This window comes from Lathyrus oleraceus, chromosome 5, assembly GCF_024323335.1.
Source record: "Lathyrus oleraceus cultivar Zhongwan6 chromosome 5, CAAS_Psat_ZW6_1.0, whole genome shotgun sequence".
NCBI classification, from domain to species: domain Eukaryota; kingdom Viridiplantae; phylum Streptophyta; class Magnoliopsida; order Fabales; family Fabaceae; genus Lathyrus; species Lathyrus oleraceus.
In genome coordinates, this window is record NC_066583.1 from 451,093,881 (window position 1) to 451,115,450 (window position 21,570).

The 21,570-nt window shown below is 34.9% G+C and overlaps 1 protein-coding gene across 1 annotated transcript; it reads right to left on the minus strand.

Annotated features, from left to right (window-relative positions):
• Positions 1–504: 504 nt before the first annotated feature.
• LOC127085375 (nonsense-mediated mRNA decay factor SMG7) lies at positions 505–7,312 on the minus strand. Its single transcript, XM_051025893.1, has 8 exons — positions 7,101–7,312; positions 6,320–6,435; positions 4,978–5,580; positions 4,738–4,860; positions 4,018–4,238; positions 2,007–3,908; positions 1,782–1,902; positions 505–1,134 (listed from the first exon to the last, which is right to left on the minus strand). Exons 2-6 carry the CDS (start codon positions 6,389–6,391, stop codon positions 2,027–2,029), a joined length of 2,901 nt encoding a protein of 966 aa, XP_050881850.1. The 5' UTR covers positions 6,392–6,435; positions 7,101–7,312; the 3' UTR covers positions 505–1,134; positions 1,782–1,902; positions 2,007–2,026.
• Positions 7,313–21,570: the final 14,258 nt, after the last annotated feature.

Here is a 21,570-nt window from a genome sequence, read left to right on the forward strand (position 1 = left end):
GACTCTTAGCTAAATTGGATAGCTTTTTCCAACTGAATAGTCGATCAGCCCTAATAACCTAATCGATCATAATAACCTAATCGATCATTTTCTATTGGCCGAGTCTAAAATTATTTGGGTCTCTTAAAGATTAGTTACGGCTAAATACCAAATCTTCCATTTATTACTTGAATAATCAAAACCTTACCATAACAGAAAAAACCAGAATACAAATAATCGCTATCAAATTTCTGAATTTTAAAGAAAACTGATTGGAGAAAGTTTATGACTACTAGTTTTCTATGGAAATGATCATTAAGAATACATCAGCTGTCACACATCTTTTAGTCAATTAGCGCTATTGTTTATATCAGAGACTAAACTAATTAAGAGTAAGTCGAGGATTAAATTGTGTTTTCGTTTGATTATAACCACTAACAGTAATCCTCAATGCACAGCCGAATATTGTAAGAACACAAGTACAGCCGAATAACATGTAAAGGTCTACAATAACACGGCAAGCAATAAAGATGCTAAATCCAACTTACATATTTATCCTCAAAAAAACTTAAGATAGATATAGCATTGTATATTCATATACACCAAGATGAATATGAATCACCTATCCACCAATTTATTTGCTAATTGCAAGTTTGAGGTCCCTCAACTTATAAAAACCTGAAAACGAACGATATACCACTCACACACACACAACGAATTATTACGATCCTTAATGAAGACACAACAACTAAAACACATAAACTCACACTCACTAACTCAAGTGAGTCCCCACATTGCTTATATATTCTATACACGTCCCATTAATCAAACGTGACACCCACTTCTTACCTAGCAACTTTCCGAACTCATTTAGTCTTGAAGCACTATGAAGTATATCACTTGCAATCAGATGACACTGTTACAACGATTCTTACAGGTGCATATCATAATGACACTTCCGCTAGAGATTTGAACAAACCATTGTAACACCACCAATCCCGGAAGAAACAAGCTCCAACTCAACTGAATAGTCTTTTATTTATGACCAGCTATCCACCCCAATAGAACCGGGTAAGGCATTTACTTCTTAAGAACTTTGAACTGTAAAGACGCTTCTTTATCTTTCTTCGTCTGGGCTGAAGACCTCAGCATAATCTGTATAAATTAGCAAGTTCAAAAATAAGCAACCGAATACATTATTAGCTGAACTTTCCAACACAGTTTGAAAGCTAGTTCTGGTTCTGGAGGCAAAACCCAGACAAAATATTACCATCCATTTACTTCAACTAATGAACATAAGAAAATACTTTCCTCGCCGTCTTTTTTTAGTCTCTGAAAACAAATCTTACATTTTCAAAATTTTGAAATGCCAAGACTTTGTTTTCGCTATTTTTGAAAATGCATTCTTCCTAGTTTGCTTTTCACCTTCTCTCAATGAACAAAGATGAAATCAGCCTCTTCAAAATACAAGATAAAGCTATTTATAATGTATTAACATAGATTGGGATTCATTACGGATTCAGTCATAGCAGAAAATGCATTCTTCCTAGTTCGCTTTCCACCTTCTCTCAATGAACAAAGATGAAATCAGCCTCTTGAAAATACAAGATAAAGCTATTTACAATGCATCAACATAGATTTGGATTCGTTACGGATTCAGTCATAGCAGAATCTTTAAAGCCACAAAGTTGCCTCTTACCAAGATGAAAACTCAGTGCAGGAATATAAAGGTGTGCTTTGCAAAATTATAAAGTTTTATTAGCCAAAGATATCAACGAAATAAAGAATAAATTGGCACTCACATTTTGTAGTAGCAACATCCTGCAACATTTCAAGGCCAAAGTAACTCCAACAACACCGAACAAGGAAGCAAAGCTCGAGTTTGAACGAGTAGCAAAAGGATGCAGCACATCTGCAATAAGCCTTCAAGGACCTCAAATACATAACTGTGTTAGCTATCCGAAAGATTAAACAGAACGAAAGGTAGAGATCAAGCAAAGAGCAATCAATCGATGACACAAACATACCATCTAGTCTTATACTGACATCACACCAAGTAACGACCTGTCCAAATTGACTGTCCTTGAAATTGCTCAGGCAGAGGAGAAAACTGCTGGTTTCCATTTGTGAGCTGCTGTTGAGGTTGCAGCTGCTGATCAGTATGTGATTTTAAATGCTCATTTGATTGATACTCATGCCAACCATTTTGTTTCTCCACCTGAAGAGGCACAGATGGAAATTTTTTTCCAGGGAAGGGAAAGCTAACCGTCCCACTATAGCCATTGTTACTGACTTGATGAGAATTTGATTGTGCGTAAGCCAGAGGACTGTTGGAGCTTAAACCAGTAGTTGATGAATCCAAATGATATCCATCTAACCAACCATAATCATCCATAATTGGATTCCCACTTATTGAATCTGAAACAGAGTATTCACTACCTTGTTTGGAAGGAAAGGGACTAAAGCCCGGTGGAGGTCCTATGTGCCTAGCAGGTCGACTGACTGGAGATTTTCTCAAACTAGCTTGCAAGGCTGGTGTGGTCATCCCATATAAATTATCCGTAATTACTCCACTAGATGCAATAGCATCAACTTTGGATGGTATCACAGATTCTGAAGATTTTGGAAGACCCTGAAACACACCATTAGTATCAGCAGCGACAGATTGTTGAACAGGAATAGGAAATGCTACACGGTTTGAGATGTCTACAGCTTCTTGAAGGCCAGGTTTCATTACATGCCCATTCTCAAATAAGCGAAGAGCTTCAAAATTGTTGCCAAGAAAAATTTCCTCCTCAATCCACCTTGATGTTTGCACTGGTTGGAGGTTTTGAGGCATCATACCGCTAACAGAAACAGGTAAAGTTTGATGGTTTATATTATCGAGAGGGTTGGAAGTAGAACTTTCATGAAATTTTAAATCCCCTTCAAATGCTTTTAGAGAAGGCCCCAACCCCTCATGGGGAGCCCATGATGAGACAACCACATCAGCTCGAGCCTCAGACACTACAGGCTTGAAAACAATAACTTCTTCATCTTCCTCTATATACCGATCTTGATTTGATTGAACAACTTCCACCGTTGATTTGTCTCCTGGATTTTCTTGCAGAAAGTTTTCTGTATTGAGCATGCCCGAATAGGAGGTAGCAAGAACAAAATCATCTGAGGTTTGAGGCTCAACACCAAATGTAAAATTCTTCGCCTTCGAATCAAAATATATCACTTTCTGGTCAACCCTAATAACATTTGCTAAAGCCTTCCCTGCAGCTAAAATCCTTTTAACCCGAGCTTTCCTTTCCTTTTCACCATCATTTCCAAGAGAATGCTTCCTAGAAAAGTCCAAGATAGTTTGTGCAGGAAGCAGTGGAACAAATCCCCTTAACTCAAAGTCCTCAAACAAAGCAAGTCGGTTTTCAGTTTCCCCTTCTTCATACCTGCTCATGTTATTAAAGCAAGTTTCCTCCTCATCAAGAATGGACATAGGCTCAACTAAAAGCAGTCTATTCAAAAGGGATATACAATGACTCCAAAATTTTGATCTGATAGTAGCCTGATTCTCATCCACATCATTGCCTTTAGCTAGATCTGGATAACAAGCCAGCCACTCAACAAAAACCAAAACTCCGGGTAGAAGATAACTAGAAGATGGATCACGCAGCTCTGTACATCTCTCTATTATGTAACCCATCAATTCAAAAGCTGCAGCAAATGCATTCTGAAGAAGAACAGCACGCTGTACAATTTCTGCATAAGTTTGACCTTCAGATTCCTTATTCACGTTATAAATTGTAAATACTATGATGCAGACAATTCGGACAATGACAAGTTCATTCTCAGTGCCAAAACTGAGCTCCTCATCTTGCCCTGAAGAAAGAAGTTTGCGCAGGCCAGCGTTAACAACGGCAAGAACTTCGGGGAAGGTCTCGAGACTATCAACAGGGTATAAGAAAACAAAAGAAAAAAGGGAACAGTCAGAACAGATTAATCACTAGCAATTAAGCACACAACAAACAGACTGAAATCGTGCAGAATATACACCTTGTACGAGTGAACAAGACTCCATTTAGGCGTACAAAGCGAGTGCAAAAGCATTTATAAGTTTCTTGTATACTTGATGCTTCTTTGATTCTAGCACTAGCTGCCTTTGTTGCAAGTTTTGCTTCAACTTTTCCTCTTGCTTTGCCAGTTGGTCTTCCTGAAGATTCCTTGACAGCAAGAACTTTAGTATCACCAGGTAGCTGAGAGAAACTCTGACGGTTCTGCCATTCAATTGTAAAAAATAGTTTGTCAGAATGCCAAACATCGCAGTCAGAGACAACAAAAATATATTAGATTAAAGGGTGAAGTGAATATGATAAAAAATATCAAGACATCCTATATAACAAAGCCCGAAAAATAGGCCATATTCATTAAGCTCCAATATAATGCATGCCAAATAAACAGACTAGAGTTCAAAGGGTTTCTATTTCATCCATCCAAGACATGTGCACATAACATTTAAATAAGGGCTTTAAAAGAAGCAACAGAATCTGAAATATATAGCCTGCACAATTATAAGGCCCTTAGCAGTAAAATTGTATGAATCTCATACTCGTAATAATACTTCAGCAAGCGTGCAGTAATTAAGATATAAAGATTGCTAAGATATATAAAAAATTAAATTAAAGAAAGAAATACAAACTACTCAAACAATAACAGTTTTGGACATTTTGGATATAAAAGTGGAACATGACAATAGCAAACCCATGGTCACATTACCTTCTCAAATGCAACTATCAAGTTTTCTCTTGCAGTTATAAAAGGACTATCCACAGCCAGACTGCGAAAGTACCGATAAATAGTCACCAGCTCATCTCCAGAATATGAAGCTACTAATGCAAGCTGATAAGAACATAACATTAAAAAATGGATTATGGTTTATGGCAACTATGCAGCACAGCGCTGAAATAGTATTAAGCAGCAATAAAAAAATCATAATTGATGGAAGAATGCCAAAACCTGATGATGGGGATTCCCACTTGAAGGCAAAAGAGATGCAGCTTGCAAGTAGTAGCTAGAGGCTGCTGTGAACTCACGGTTTATTGAGTCACCTTCACCATAAATTCCTTTATAACGAGCAAGATCTCCCAAGTATATCAGACAACGATGACAAGACACTAAACCTATCTTCATATCAGCATATTTCTTTCCATCTTTCTCCATTGCAATCCGATTGTCTGAATCCTCAAAGTAACCAAGTGGAAGCCCATACTTTGCCCTGATTTTAATGATAAGATCGTGATAAAATCCTGTTGCCTCTGAAAGGAAAGTCTTAAACTGAAGCCTTATTTTAGTTATTCGATCAGGCCGCACAGGGCCTTTTCCTCCCTGCGATGGGTTTGAGTTAGTAGAAGACAGGGCTGCATTGAAGTATGCCCTAAACTCCTCAATCCGCTTATAATGCAACTGCCAAAGTGCAAATTCAATATTGTGCTGCTCGGAGAAAGCATGATCCTCAAGAATTATTGCTTCATAATTCTCACGCATCTGTTGCCAAGCATTTGGATCGGATGGGACCCGCACTTGAGCAGATCTACGACGCTTATTCTCCAATTCAAGGTTCTAAGTAACAAATAAGTGAAATGTTACAAACTAGACAATAATCTCACTAAAAATTTATGCAAGAAAACCATGAAAAAAAACTGCGCCTAATAAGTCTTGCTACATTTTCATTTTGAATATATATTGTTCATTTAACATATAATTCAAGTCTCAGAATATAATTCACAGATGAGCAGTTTTATTCACTATTCTAATTAGGGACAAAGTATTGTCATTTTCTTGGTTCAAACTAATTTTATGCCTTATGTAATGTAAGTTGTGGTTACAAGATATTTAAAATCATAAATTCAAGAATACACTACAAAATTCTTAAGGAGAAGGAAAAGCAATCAGTGTTATAGTTGCAACTAACTAGCAAAATAGTAAAGTTAATAATTGAATATTTGTGCATCAAATGTTCAAAGCAAGACACTTAAAAAGTGGCCTCATAATATCAGTAATAATTTGGGGCTACGAAGACTTATATCAGTATGTGCTGATAACAAACGATTCCAAGATGGAATCATATAAAATTGAGCAAACTCCACGTGGCAATGTAAAGTCAAAAGCCCGTTAGAATAAAAAAGAACACTGACCAATAATACTCATTTCTCTTTAGCAACCAACCAGATTTCTACTATAGTTTGATTAGCATATTATAACAGAATTACACCAACAAGCCATTTATTGTTTATCTACTTCCTAATTTTTTCAATGTTTCCAGCCCAGTGAAATTACCAAGAGAAAGAAAAATGAATACCTTTTCATAAAGGCACTGTGCACGCTCCTGTGATGAGGGAGCAGACATGTTATCCATCTTTGCTAACATCATCCATCGTTTATTTCTTGATTAACTAAACACCAGTTACATGAAACCTGCAAATAAAAATATACACATACTTCTCGGTTCAATGATTTCATAGAGAATATACCTTGCAAGTAACTACATAATACACAAATATAAATTCCAGTAAAACACATGGACTAATTTGACTTAAGTAAAATAGTATCACATGAGAAGAAACTCGGGCCAAGAAAAATAAACATAGACAAACCAAAGCACATGCATAAAGCCCTTACAAAAACAGATAAATGTATTGTAACTGCACCCTAATCCTTCATCCAAAAGCTCAAGTTATTTAACAGCAGGGGATATTGCATGCCTCAAATGTTTCAAGAGACCCTTTCGCAGTGATTCCATTATCGAAAAGGGGATAAAAGTACATGAATTTAAAAAAAAATTAAAAAAAAGCAATATTGTACTGATGTAAGTTGGAAACCCAAAACCTTTCCTATATTCAAAATCGCAATTGAATAAAATCAAAGAAATAAATACTTAATGCAAACATAAAAGACAACAGTCCTCAAAATTAACACCAGATCTGCAAAAACGATTAACAATGGAATGTATACAAACCAATCACGTCCCAGATTATCAATAAAAGGGCGAACGCGTCGAAAAAGGGAAAATAACAGAAGAAAAAAAAACCATCGAAGCTTGGACATGAGAAAAATTGAAATTGAAAAGAATTGAAAGACACCTGTTTGATGAGATGGAGGATGAGAAAGGGGCTCAAGGCATTGGATTGAAATCGAGTGGATGATGGAGAAGGGACTTCGTTAGGGTTTCGGTTCGTTGTGTGCGAGAGAGAGCGAGGGTTTTCTTTTCTTCTTTCTGTTTGGGGTAAAAAAAAGGATGAGATTGGAAAATTCAACGTCTTTCTCTCTCTATTCTCACTTTCTCTCTCTTATTATTATTCCTCTATTATTTTATTATTTTTGGCTTAAATACATTTTTATCTTTTTTTTCTAAAAGATCTTTCCTTTAAAAAAATTAGTTTTTATCCCCTTATTCAACATCTCTTTTGAAAAATTTTTAGTCGGATCAGATATGCGTAAGTGACACATTTTTAGCGAGTTAACAATGATTTGGCCAGATTTATCTGCCGTCACATCACTCAACTTTGTTATATCATACAATTAAAAAAAATTAATTTTATAATATTATTTAATAATATAAATTATTAAAATTAAAAATAAAATTAAAAATTCTAAATTCTAAATTTTTTAAAGAATAATAATATTATTTTAACTTATTAATTTTATAGAATAATACCCTTATTATTTCATGATTATAAATTTTGAGATATATTGAAAAATAAAATAATTAAATTTTAAAAGAAAATAATTAATGGAGCTCACATCAATCACTTACCTGTTACAAACACAAAATTCACTTTGTCATCTTCATTACAGTTATCCCCTTCAATGGAGCTCACACCAAAATCACCAACCAAATCATTTCTAGAAGTTCTACAAAACCTTGATCTCCTCAAAGATCTGAACTCTAATAACGTCACTAAGACAATATCTACAAAACGAAAAATACATATCAATTATGGTTATCACATCCACCTCCATCATTAATCCAGAAAAACACATATCAGTGTGTGTTTATCACATTCACACGGACCAAGGTGACGAAAAAGGCCTCTCTTTAAACATGCAAGGGAACCACCATGAATGAGTTTTATAAAATCTAATGGGTATAATGAGTTATGAGATTAAGGAAATGGTTTTAATAAGAAAGATATAAAGATGAATCTTTTTGTGATGTTGGTTTATTTAGATGTTGATGTTGATTTATTAGATTTGGAATGAGCATGTTTCTTAAGGGTTTACTAGATTTGAAATAAGATGGTTTTACTCACCTATATAAAAAGTCATTGTTTTGGATTTATTAGATTTAGATGTTAATGCTAGTTTATTGGATTTGAAATAAGTTTATGAGATGAGAAATAGTTCTAAAAAAACAATTGCTTGCATATGAAGAAGGGGCATTAAATATAAAGCTAGGGGGTTTGGAATAAGTTTATTGGATTTTGCTGCCTACCATTCATAAAGTTTTGAGAAGTTCCACAATGTTGTATGTAATTCATAGAGAAAGAGGTATTAAATATAAAGTTATGGGAGAATTTAACAACTTGAGAAGTATCTTAGCTGGTTATGTTGCATGATTAATAATCATGATGGAGAGGGTTTGATTCCTATTTGTTCAAAAATTTCTTTTGTACATTATAATTCAACTATTTTTCAAAATATCTATATTAATTAATTACTTAAAATTTCAATAAAAATTAATAATTCAAAATAATTTAATTATTCTTTAAAAAATAGAATTTTTTTTAGATTTTATTTTTTAATTTAATAATTTATATTATTAAATAATATTATAAAATTAATTTTTGTTTTTTAATTATATGACATAGCAAAATTATGTGATGTGGCGCGCCACATAAGCTCTGTCAAATCATTGTCAAGTCATACAAAAATGTGTCAATTATGCAAATCTGAATGGGGACTAAAAAACTCAAGAAATGTTGAATAAGGGGATCAAAATGTTGATTTTTTAAGTGAGACTAATAAATTAAAACAAATTAAAATAAGGGGATCAAAAGTGCATTTAAACCTTTTTGTTTTATTATATTTTAGCAGCTCCAGAGGTAGACCCCACAAATGATGTGAAGATATTAGACGCCTAACTTATCTTAGACAAGATATATGAGACGTCCATTTTAGAGAACTTTATGTTAGATATGTGGCTTCATGCACAAGAGGGGTTAAGTTGTGGAGGTTTTGGAATTTTTTAGTTTAAAATAAAACCATTTGTAAAATCAGAGTTTAAAAATATTTTGTAAAACAAATGAATAAATAGGCAACGAAAAACCAAATGAAAGAAAATTACTATAAAGTAAAAATGATCAGAGAAGAGAAAAACACTAAAGAATTATACATGTTCGGCCTTAACATGACTTGTTTTTGTCCCTAAGAATTATTCTTGAGAGTATCCACCAAACTTGAGAATTTTTAGAAAGATATGTCAACGAATCTCCTTATACAAGAAAATAAAGATATCATGCTAACTTATAACCAAAGAACGAAGAAGGCTTAGAGCAGTTAGTCTCCAAACCAAACAGAAAATTTTCACGGGCAGATCTCGAACCAAGATAGAGTTTTTAGTTGGTTGTCCTTTAAACTGAATTGGGGTTTTACATTAGTTGACTATGAACTGAACTGATATTTTTATTGGACTGATCTCGAACCTACTGAGTTTTTACACCAAACTGAACTCAGGAACCAAGAGAGATTTTAATCGGGCTAATCTCGAACAGTAGAGCTTTTAACTAGGTCGAGGTTTAGAATTATTGTGGAGATTTGCATTAGCTAATCTTCACGAATCAAAGGAAATTTTTTTCTTCAATGAGAAATTCACGAACCAAACGAAGACTTCTCCCAAAAATATGAGAGCTTTTACTAGTTTAGCACTAAACCAAAAAACAACTTCATACAGAATAATCATTTATACGAGAAAATACATTTTTGGTAAATTTACAATTTTGTCCTCACACACAATAATGAATCTTACTTAGACTCAAGAATACTCTCAAAGTATTATAACTAAATATATGTGATAAAAATAAGAGATTTAGAAAAACTACGAGAGAAATGAAAAATGATACTTAAGCTTGTTTTATGAAAGTGAAAAATTGATCGAGAATCACTTTATTTATAGGCTAAGATGTAGTGTAAAATTGGAAACAGTCCAGGGGTATATTCAATGTCATAATCATTTTGGCGAATCAATTAGACCCCTAAATAATCTATTGTTAAGGCCGCAAATGGACGGATTTGATATATAATCGTTACCAATAATTAATATAATACCTCGGTCGATTTTAGACTCAACTAAGCATGATTTAATCGATTAAGCTCACAATCTAATAAATTATTCAGTTAAAAATGTCTTTTAATCAATCAGACGCTCTCCTAATCAACCACTTAGGCCTCAAAAATATTTCTTGGGGGTTTACGTAAAATAATAAAAGACTTCTCAATGTTTTTAATGTGTGTATGATTTATTCATAATAGTTCCATAAATACCCTTGTGATTTACAAGACATTCGTCATTCAAATAAACATGAGCAAACAAGTTTTCACATTTTCTCTCTTTCACAACTTTGAAGCTTCAAGTTTTTACATCTTTATCTTTGACTTTAACATCACATAAGAGTTTTGAATCTTCTCAATGAGTCTTGAGATATCCTCATCTTGATTACCATCATTTGTGAGGTTAAACCACTAGTGACCATTGAAATATAAATCTTCACTTGAATGTCGTTAGACCATATTATTGACTTGATCTTCAAGAATATCTTTAAGAGCATATCTTGATTAAGAGGATAACTTCATCAACCAACCTATGCATATTTGACAGTTTGAGTTATCTTCAGCAGATACTTCACTTCACTTTAAATCGTTTGATATTGAGTGTTGTCATTATCAAAACTAAATAACTATCCACATTGTCCCCCTTTTTGATGATGACAATGTATCCCTATAGGAGGTGGTAAAAGAGAAAAGAGATAGATAAATTTTGGAGATGTTAAACTCCCCTCTCTCTTAAGAGTGTACTTTTCCCTCTTTGGCATAATTAAAAAGGATGGAAAAGATGCTAAAGAAAAATTGTAAATATGCAAGCATATAATTCACATAGATCATGCATACTTTAATGAAGGAAAGACACATAGTTATCATATATAAGATAAGTTTAGTCAAACAAGGGAAATTTTCATTAATTTAAGCATGCAAAGTACAGGGAAAATAAGGAACAAAATGGGAAAAACAAAAATAGGAAAAGCATAACAAACTAGCAAACAAGCAAGTAACTAATTCTCTTATTCATCATCATCGTTGGATCTGACCGGAGATATGATACCGCATCCGATGAGCTTTCTAGTGAAACAAAAAAATCCTTGACACAATCCTTCTTAGCATTCTCAACATTTCTTGTTGATTTTAGATTATGGTGTTGAATTGAGCATTGGAGAAAGAAGTACGAGGGGTGTCATAATCAAAACCCTCCAGATTTATATTTTCTGCTTGTTGTTGTTGGATATGTGCTCTTATTGGTACTTTTGGAGGTAGATGAATTAGTACAGACCTTTATCCTCATCAAACTTGAAGTGTTTTTTCTTATTCTTGGATGTCTAATCTCTTATTCCTCCTTCTCAATATTGAAGTCATTTTACTCCAAGATTATGAGAAATTATGGTTAAGCATAATTTTAGAGTCTGAGGTCTTAAACTGTTTACGTCGTTTGTGAAAGTTGGGGCACTTCAGATGCTGATCATATACTAAAAGGGTATGCATCACTATCCGTGAACGAATTTCTAAATAATCGAGCTTGAGGTGACGCTGAAAGGGTGTTGATAACCCACATCCTATGAGTTATTATAAGACTTAATACTTGAATTTATCTTTCTATTTTCATCATTCAATAGTTTAATTAATTACATTTTGTTGTTTTATTAGTAGTTTATGAAGAGCACAATATGTGCTCTCTTTTATTAGTTTTTATGTGTTTATTGCTTGTGTAGAATTAACTTTTGATAAGGCCTAACACGATAATCTAGATCAGCAATTCTTGTTTCAAAGGAAGTGGAAAGCTTAAGGTAGCTTAAATAAGAGTGGATCATCAATCACATTCATAGGGCACATGTGGCAAAAATATGTAGATAGAAGAATTATGGATTTATCTTGCAAACAGATAAGACTGGGGCGCTAGAAAATAAAGTTTTTCACCATAGTACATTCGCTATAGTGTCACGCTGCTGCAAAGGAGCCTACCACATTACACATTGTCCCCCATTATTATTTGTACCTAATTCTGCTTTTGCACGAATTAGAAGAAATAGAGGGAATATTGTTGTTTCCTTTGGGTTTAATTTCACATTTATCCATAAGTCCATGATCCAAGATAATGCAAAAGAAAACCCTGGTTGAAGTAACTATAAAAAGATCACTTAAAGAAATGAAGATGAGTTCAGCAATTTGAAAAAAAGAAAACACTTAGAGAAAACCAATGAAGATAGAGAGTTGCACAATAGTGGGGATTCTTCTTCTCATCCTTTCAAAGTGTATGATGTTGATACCTGGCGTGACATAATTTGTCTCTTGGTGACTAACCCTTGCAATAAGATGAAGAAGTTACTCTTAGGTTATTATTTCATTTTCATTATTTGTTTGAGAATGATTATCTTAAGAACCGGTATTTCTGTATGTACTAAGCTCACTATGAGTTAAACCTTTTTATGTTGAGAAATGAGAAGTTAATATAATGCAGTCTTTGATGTCAAATTATGTGTTGTTAATGCTTTATTTTATCATGTGTTATACTGTTATAAATCTACTTTGACTGATCAAATTTAAAAAAGATACAAGCTTGTTGTTGTGAAAGATTCAACAACAAATAGATTCCATGATAAAAGTGATTGAAAATAGTAGGATAAATATATTCACTAGATTATATTTAGATATAAAAAACTATAATCATAAAGGACATTCAGAATAAAACCAAACATTCATTAAGGTTACAAGCGAGACTTAGAGATTTATCCCCTTGCTTTGATGTATATGCTCATGATGTTATAGAGATACACCTTTAAATCACTTTCTGACATTTCCTGGCACAACACAACACATCATGTATGCATAAAGTACAAGTTATATTAAGGATCATTGCCCAACGTGCTCTCTATTATTAAACTCACTTACCCTCTCAAAAATTGTTTCTCACACTATTTGCTACTATATTGAACATGTGATAACCATAAACTATTAAACATTATTTATTGTTAAACAAGCATTTGAGCTTCTGGCGCTTTCTGTACTCTGGTGACACGACAGGTGCTTAGTTGTTGCATGTGCAGGTTATGAAATCCAGTATATAGAGGAGATCCTGAATCTGAAAGAACATTTAGATTGTTTAGGAGATTTCAAGCTACTCAAAACTTACCAAGAAGTCATCATCCTTTTCTTGTTTTTGACATAGAGGATGAACCAACTCAATAAGATATTGTCATGGCAGATAAAGACATCATTGATATTGTCAGTTATCGAGCAAGAAACATTAGGGATTATTCTATATTTGATCTTAATTCCATGAACACGGGTCTTATTCATCCCGAGATCATTGTGGCACAATTTGAATTTAAACCAATGATGTTTCAAATGTTGCAAGCCATTGGTCAATACTCAGACGATGCAGACGAGGATCCACACTTGCATTTGAGATGATTTTTGGAACTGGCAAGTAACTTTAGGATTTCTTGCATTACATGTGACACCTTCAGGTTGAGGTTTCACTACTACAAATAACACATCTAACATTAGCCGCAAAATGCATTTAACATCGGCTACACATGTGAGGTAACAAAGGGCGACATGAAAAGCAATCACTTGTCACCTCGATGTTTCTAAAACTGAGTTTAGAAATTAAAAGGTCATGGATTCAATCCTCACCAACTGCATATTTTTTATTTTATAAATGTTGTTGAGCACTTCATATACCTCTCAGTTATATTTAAAGGTCGAGGTAATAAGGTATTCATTTATCTCGATTTTAAGTAATAACCGGGGAATAAAATATCATTTTTTGCTTGTATCATTTTCATTAGCCTGTATAGTTTTGCATGTATCTTTTTTCACTGACCTGTATCATATCATTATAAATCTATTAGCCAATAAATACCAAATTTACAATGTTTTAAATCTTAGTTTCACCTGCATGTATCATTTTTTATACATAAACTACAAAATATGCGACAGAACTAGAATATATCATATCATTTAAACCAAGGTTAGAAAGTTTTATATTGTTCTGATCATCAAGACAGAATACACATATTTATATATTTTCACAAAACAAATTAAAGAAATTTACACATTTACAACCAATAAAAACTATTATTTTAGAGAATCATAACAAGATAAAAAAACTTTGGGCCAATGTGATCGAATGTCATCCATATCTTCTTTTGAGTATGGTGTTTTATTGTTAAACTCCTATAATTAGAACAAAAATTAAATTATGATAAACTAACAACAAAAACATGAACTTAAAAAGATATGTATTAAGTTAATACTTTATGCTTCATTCATCCAGTTATAATGCCTGCGGAGACAATATATAACATATATTTTATAACATAGTATCCACATAAATGGTTGTCGGGTTATTTTCGCCACTACAGATGATTTTCATATACTTATACACACTAATACACACAAATAATATAATGTCAAAAGGAACAAGTAATATACTTACTTTTGGGGAAACATAAACTGGTTTTTTACCAAGTACATTATGTTTGAGTGTATTATACTTCTCTATCGCTCAACACATGTCGGTTAAAATTAAACATGAATAAAAACTATTCAATTCTAAAGTTAAAAATAATACCACTTACCCATTCAAAGTGTTAACCACTACTTCGGGCAGATCAGAGTGCAACGAGCAAAACACGACTATAGTATTTTTCCTGGGACATATAACAATTAGTTGCCAATGTTCACTGCATAATCATTCAGAATAATTAATATGTATAAAATTGATTTATAAATGAAAACACAAATTAATATATACTTACTTGCGATAAAACAGGGCCAAATAACAATCTTTGATGTTCCCTTTCAATTTATCTTTTAAGTAAAGAAGGATATTGTTTCTCGTCGAACCGCGAGTAAGACCAATATGCGTCGGATCTAAGATGCAATACTTGTTTTAAATTTTCCTTTCAACATATAACACATGGATGCAAGAGTAAATATTTATGTTAAAGTATAAGAACGTATGAATATAAATAGAGATCAATATAAAAACTATACTTACGGGGACCAAATTTGTAATACAGAATTGTCTAGGTACATGTTTCCCGACAAAAATTCATGGACAAAATCCTAGAAAGTACAAATAACTGAGTTGGATGATGACTTAATTTAATACTCATGCATGGGTTTAGAATATTGTCAATGATCATTCCTAGTCTCTAAATGTATTTACTTTTAACGGTGTGGGTTCAACACTGCCTTGGTTAGCAGCAAAACTTTCTTTCGCGCTTGTACCACCTGTAACTTTCTGAACTTCATTCTCTCAAATTTAAACTGATTTGAATTTGTGTAACTTAATAGACCTAACAAATTCAATTGCTGCATCATAAAAACAACATAAATATAATCCAAAATTAAAATACGCAAAAAATAATAATAACAGCATACAACTTATACCTCAAGCACATTATGGGCACACTTCTCGGACACCTTCTCATCAGTCATCCTCTCTCGCTCTTCCTGTTCCTTTTGGACACTCTCTCGCACCGTCTACAACAACCTATCCCTTTCCTCCTCCAACTTCCTATCATGCTCCTCCCTTCACCTCTTCTTCTCCCCTTCAAACTTCTTTCCATCCTCCTCCAACTTCCTATCATGCTCATCCTTCCACCTCTTCCTCTCCCCCTTCAACTTTTTGTCCTGCTTATCCCTTTCTTTCTCCAACTCAACAACAACAATCTTTTTAATCTCTCTCTTACGGGTTTCCTCTCTAGATGATTTAGATGGTCCAAAATATGCCTTGAAGTCAATGCCTCTTCCAAGACCTCGGACATGCCTAGGATGCTCTTAGGTTCTAATCACTTCTATCAAGATATCATGACGATCATGTGAAGTGAAGAGTCCAACTTCGGTTTGTTCAACCAGATCATCCTACAACACATATGAAATTTCATCTTTAACAAATTTATTTAACTAAAATAAATATTGTTGAAAAAAGTGTTTACTTACAATTCTTTGAGCCACTTCACAAGTAACATCTAATATGAACTCGTCGTCTTTTCTTTGATGTGCCCTCTTCTATTTTTTGAGGGGTGATATTGGAGATGGAGTGTGATCAAGACTTATAGAACCTCCAAGCTCTTCCTGCCTTTGTTTTATTTTTCTTCCATCATCTCTTTTTCAATTTTTCGATATCCTCCACGAGACAATCTATGCGGATAGATATTTCTAGCTCGATTTTCCTTTCCTTTTTGCCTCTTTGCCAAGAAGGCAGAAGTGGTGTGAGACTCTACAAATTTCTCCCAAACATCTTAATCAATAAATGAATACACATCGTATGGAGGCAACCTATTAATGCCTCAAAGTATCATGAAGGATCTATTGATCAATCATTAGTAGGTTTGAAACATTGAAGGTTTTCTCAACTCTAAACAACCATAGCCATGATCTAATATATCTCATCAACCAAATAAATGTAAATGATAACAATAAACAAAGTTTGATTGAAAATGGTGGATAAAAAGTAGTAAAAGCAAAAAATCCCCAAAAGGGTGTAAACCCAACAAAAACCACTTGTCTCAAAGTTGACTCAAATCTCTCTCAAAACACAACCCAAGAGTAAAAAGCCATTTCCAAACACAAAATAAAACCAAAAAATGGCAAGGAGTTTGAGTCCAAAATATTACCAAGTATGTGGTGTCAAAACTAGGTTGTTGTTGTGTTTGAGTTTGAGAATGAAGCAAAATATTTGGAAGAGGGTGGCTATGGTTGTTATGGTAGAAAAATGGAAGGGAAGAAAGTTGTATGTTTATGTGGTGGTGATGAATGATTATGTAAGTGAAACAAGTTTGCTACTGTTTTTGTTGTGTGGAAATGATGGATTTTTTACATGGTGGTTGGGTGGTTCAAAGGAGAAAAGAGAGTTTGGGTGAGTCAGGGTTTAGGTTGAAAAGAGGGAGCTTGAATGTGATTTGGAGAGAGGTTTTGTGGCTTTCAAGCTTGAAAAATGAGTGGGGATAGTGCTCTATTTATAGGGGAAGCAAAGGGGTTGAAGTGGGTGAAAGAAAAGGCCCCCTGGGTAAAAAACAAAGCTTTTTCTGCTGTCTGCGCAGGTGTAATCGGTTACCCTGATTAGGGTAATCTGTTACATAGTCCCAAAATGGCAAAAAAATAGTTTTTGGTCTGGGTAATCGGTTACCCTGATTAGGGTAACCGGTTACCCAATTATTATTTTTTTAGAAATAATGAATGTATGCATGTGCACAGTAGGGTCATGGATCAGATGAAAATTGTATCGGGGTAGGGTGAATTTTGGGGTACGACAGCTACCCCTATTTAATCTTCTTGAAACTGAATGTTTAGATAGCAACGACTTTCACACATCCAAGGTAAGAGAGGATTAAATAAAAATATCCAAAAATTCACCCTATTGGGAATGAAATGAATGTGATATAAAGTGATGGGTATTTGTGAAGGTTGTTCATGGGATGGAAAATAAATTTGATATGAAATCATCTGTTGAGGATAGTTTATGGTATTATGTGGGGAGGACATTGGTCAGCTGTATGATGGTTATGTCATGATGGGTATGATATGCAATGTATGTTATGGTGTGTAACATAAGTATCTCTTCAACTGGAAAACAAAGAGAAAAGCTTCATGACAAAAGGTCAAGAAGAAAGATGAGAGGGAATATGACTTTGTTGGGGATAAGTTTCTTATGTAAAAGATAGTGAAAATCCCTAACAACGGCTGAGAAGATTTTAGTTCAGTGATGCTTCCTAGCAACAGCTGGAATACCTGAAATCTAAAGGTGTAGATCCCTAGCAACGACCGGGGAGGTTTTTGTTCAGTGACGCTTCCTAGCAATGGCTGGAATACCTGAAATCTAAAGATGTAAATCCCTAGCAACGACTAGGGAGGTTTTAGTTCAGTGACGCTTCCTAGCAACTGCTGGAATACCTGAAATCTAAAGGTATAAGTCCCTAGCAACGACTGGGGAGGTTTTAATTCAGTGGCGCTTCCTAGCAATGACTGGAATACCTGAAATCTAAAGGTATAAGTCCCTAGCAACGATTGGGGAGATTTTAGTTCAGTGACGCTTCCTAGCAATGGCTGGAATACCTGAAATCTAAAGGTGTAAGTCCCTAGCAACGATTGGGGAGATTTGAATTTTGAAAGTGTCAATCCCTAGCAATGGCTGGGAAGGTTCGAATTTGAAAATGTAAATCCCAAGAAACGGATGGGAAGGTTTGATTTTTGAAAGTGTCAATCCCTAGCAACGACTGAGAAGGTTTAATTTTTGAAAGTGTGCAAAAGGCACAGGAGTACTTGCAAAAGGCAGGTGAATATATATGGTGGTTATCATACACAAGGTAGAGGAAAATTTATGGTAGGCACGAAAAACTCATTATATCCCCCAGGCATAACGGCGGAGATGAATTTTTCGAAATATGGCTACCACTTGGGACTTGTCAAACCTACATCAGGTGTTTTAAGACAAACGATAAGAGAATAGGTCAATCGTCCAATCTCTCATTTTTTCTTAACATGCAAAGTTGATAAAGGTAAACTCTCTCGTGCAAAAGGCAACAAGGAGGCTTGCAAAAAAGGCAAAACAGGGTTTTCCCTTGCAAAAAGCAGAGGGGTCTCACAAAAGGCGAGGTATTGAAAAAAGGGCCAACAATATTTGCAAAAGGAAAATAAAAAGAGATATTTTGGGGAAACCTGTTGGGGTTGCTCACAGGGATCCTTGCACTTTCGAGAAAGGCTTGAATCCAACTTACGCTAAACATACTTGCCCCAATATGAAGAGTATGTTATGATGCAATGTTATGTATGTAAAATATCGATGTATGCAGAAAGTCGATCTATGCTCGGGCTGCTGGGGTATGCAAATGCATGGTCTATGGATTCTGCCAAATATGGTTGGGCTTTAGTGGAAATTTTCGTTTCGGAGGGAAAAATTATGCATGAAGTGATGCATGCAATTCATGTGGGACTGCAACCGGGTATTTGGATTTTTGTAGGGATTTATTTTTGTTTCCAATGAGAGATTATCATCAAATGGTTGATGGAAAAGGGTGTCGTTATCAAAGGGTTGATGGAAAAGGGTGTCATCATCAAAGGGTTGATGGAAAAGGGTGTCGTCATCAAAGGGTTGATGGAAAAAGTAATTTGTCTTCGTCAAAGGGTTAACGGAAAGGTAATTTGTCTTCGTCAAAGGGTTGACGGAAAGAAACTGTTATAAAATGTCGTCATCAGAGGGCTGATGAAAAAAAGTTTGTCATCGTCAAAGGGTTGACGGAAAGGTAATTTGTCTTCGTCAAAGGGTTGACGGAAAAAAGTTTGTCATCGTCAAAGGGTTGATGGAAAGGTAATTTGTCTTCGTCAAAGGGTTGACGGAAAAGATTTTGTCATCGTCAAAGGGTTGACGGAAAGGTAATTTGTCATCGTCAAAGGTTTGACGGAAAGGAATTGTTGTAAAATGTCGTCACTAGAGGGCTGATGGAAAAAAGTTTGTCATCGTCAAAGGGTTGACGGAAAGGTAATTTGTCTTTGTCAAAGGGTTGATGGAAAAAAGTTTGTCATCGTCAAAGGGTTGACGGAAAGGTAATTTGTCTTCGTCAAAGGGTTGACGGAAAAAAGTTTGTCATCGTCAAAGGGTTGACGGAAAGGTAATTTGTCTTTGTCAAAGGGTTGATGGAAAGAAACTGTTGTAAAATGTCATCATCAGAGGGCTGATGGAAAAAAGTTTGTCATCGTCAAAGGGTTGACGGAAAGGTAATTTTGTCATCGTCAAAGGGTTGACGGAAAAGAATTTGTCTTCGTCAAAGGGTTGACGGAAAAGGTAATTGTTGTAAAATATCGTCATCAGAGGGCTGATGGAAAAAAGTTTGTCATCGTTAAAGGGTTGACGGAAAGGTAATTTGTCTTCGTCAAAGGGTTGACGGAAAAAAGTTTGTCATCGTCAAAGGGTTGACGGAAAGGTAATTTGTCTTCGTCAAAGGGGTGACGGAAAGGTAATTTGTCTTCGTCAAAGGGTTGACGGAAAAGAAATTTGTCTTCGTCAAAGGGTTGACGGAAAGGTAATTTGTCTTCGTCAAAGGGTTGACGGAAATAAACTGTTGTAAAATGTCGTCATCAAAGGGCTGATGGAAAAAAGTTTGTCATCGTCAAAGGACGAGTGAAATCCTCCCCATCCATAGTTGTGAGTATCAAAGCACCGCCTGAAAAGGCTCTCTTAACAACATATGGACCTTCATAGTTTGGAGTCCACTTGCCCCTGGAATCGGGCGCGAAAGACAAGACTTTCTTGAGCACGAGGTCACCTTCTCGGAACACACGAGGCTTGACCTTCTTATCAAAGGCTTTCTTCATCCTTTGCTGATATAACTGTCCATGGCACATGGCAGTCAATCTCTTCTCTTCAATCAAATTCAGTTGGTCATAACGACTCTGAACCCATTTAGCCTCAGTCAACTTGGCTTCCATCAAGACTCTCATTGATGGGATCTCAACCTCCACGGGTAGCACAACCCTCATGCCGTATACAAGAGAGAAAGGGGTTTCCCCTGTTGAAGTGCAGACAGATGTGCGATAGCCATGCAAAGCAAATGGTAGCATCTCATGCCAATATTTGTATGTAACAACCATCTTCTGAATAATCTTCTTAATGTTCTTGTTGGCAGCTTCAACAGCCCCATTCATCTTGGGTCTATAAGGAGAAGAATTATGATGCGCAATCTTGAACTCGCTACATAGCTCTTTCATCATTTTGTTGTTCAAGTTAGATCCATTATCAGTAATGATCTTATCTGCCACACCATAACGGCATATGAGTTGATTCTTGATAAACTTCACAACCACTTACCTGGTCACATTTGCATACGATGTCGCTTCAACCCACTTGGTGAAGTAATCAATTGCTACGAGAATAAAACGGTAACCGTTGGACGCTTTTGGCTCTATCATGCCAATCATGTCAATTCCCCACATGGAGAAAGGCCATAGTGATGAAATTACATTCAGAAGTGTCGGAGGAATATGAATCTTATCTGCATAAATCTGACACTTATGGCATTTATTCACATATTTGCAGCAATCAGACTCCATTGTCAACCAATAGTAGCCTGCTCTCAACATCTTCTTTGCCATGGCATGTCCATTGGAATGAGTACCAAATGAACCCTCATGGACTTCAGTCATCAACAGGTCTGCTTCGTGTCTATCCACGCATCTGAGCAAAACCATGTCAAAATTCCTCTTATAAAGCACATCGCCATTGAGGTAGAAACTGCCTGATAATCTCCTCAAAGTCTTCTTATCTTTAACAGATGCCCC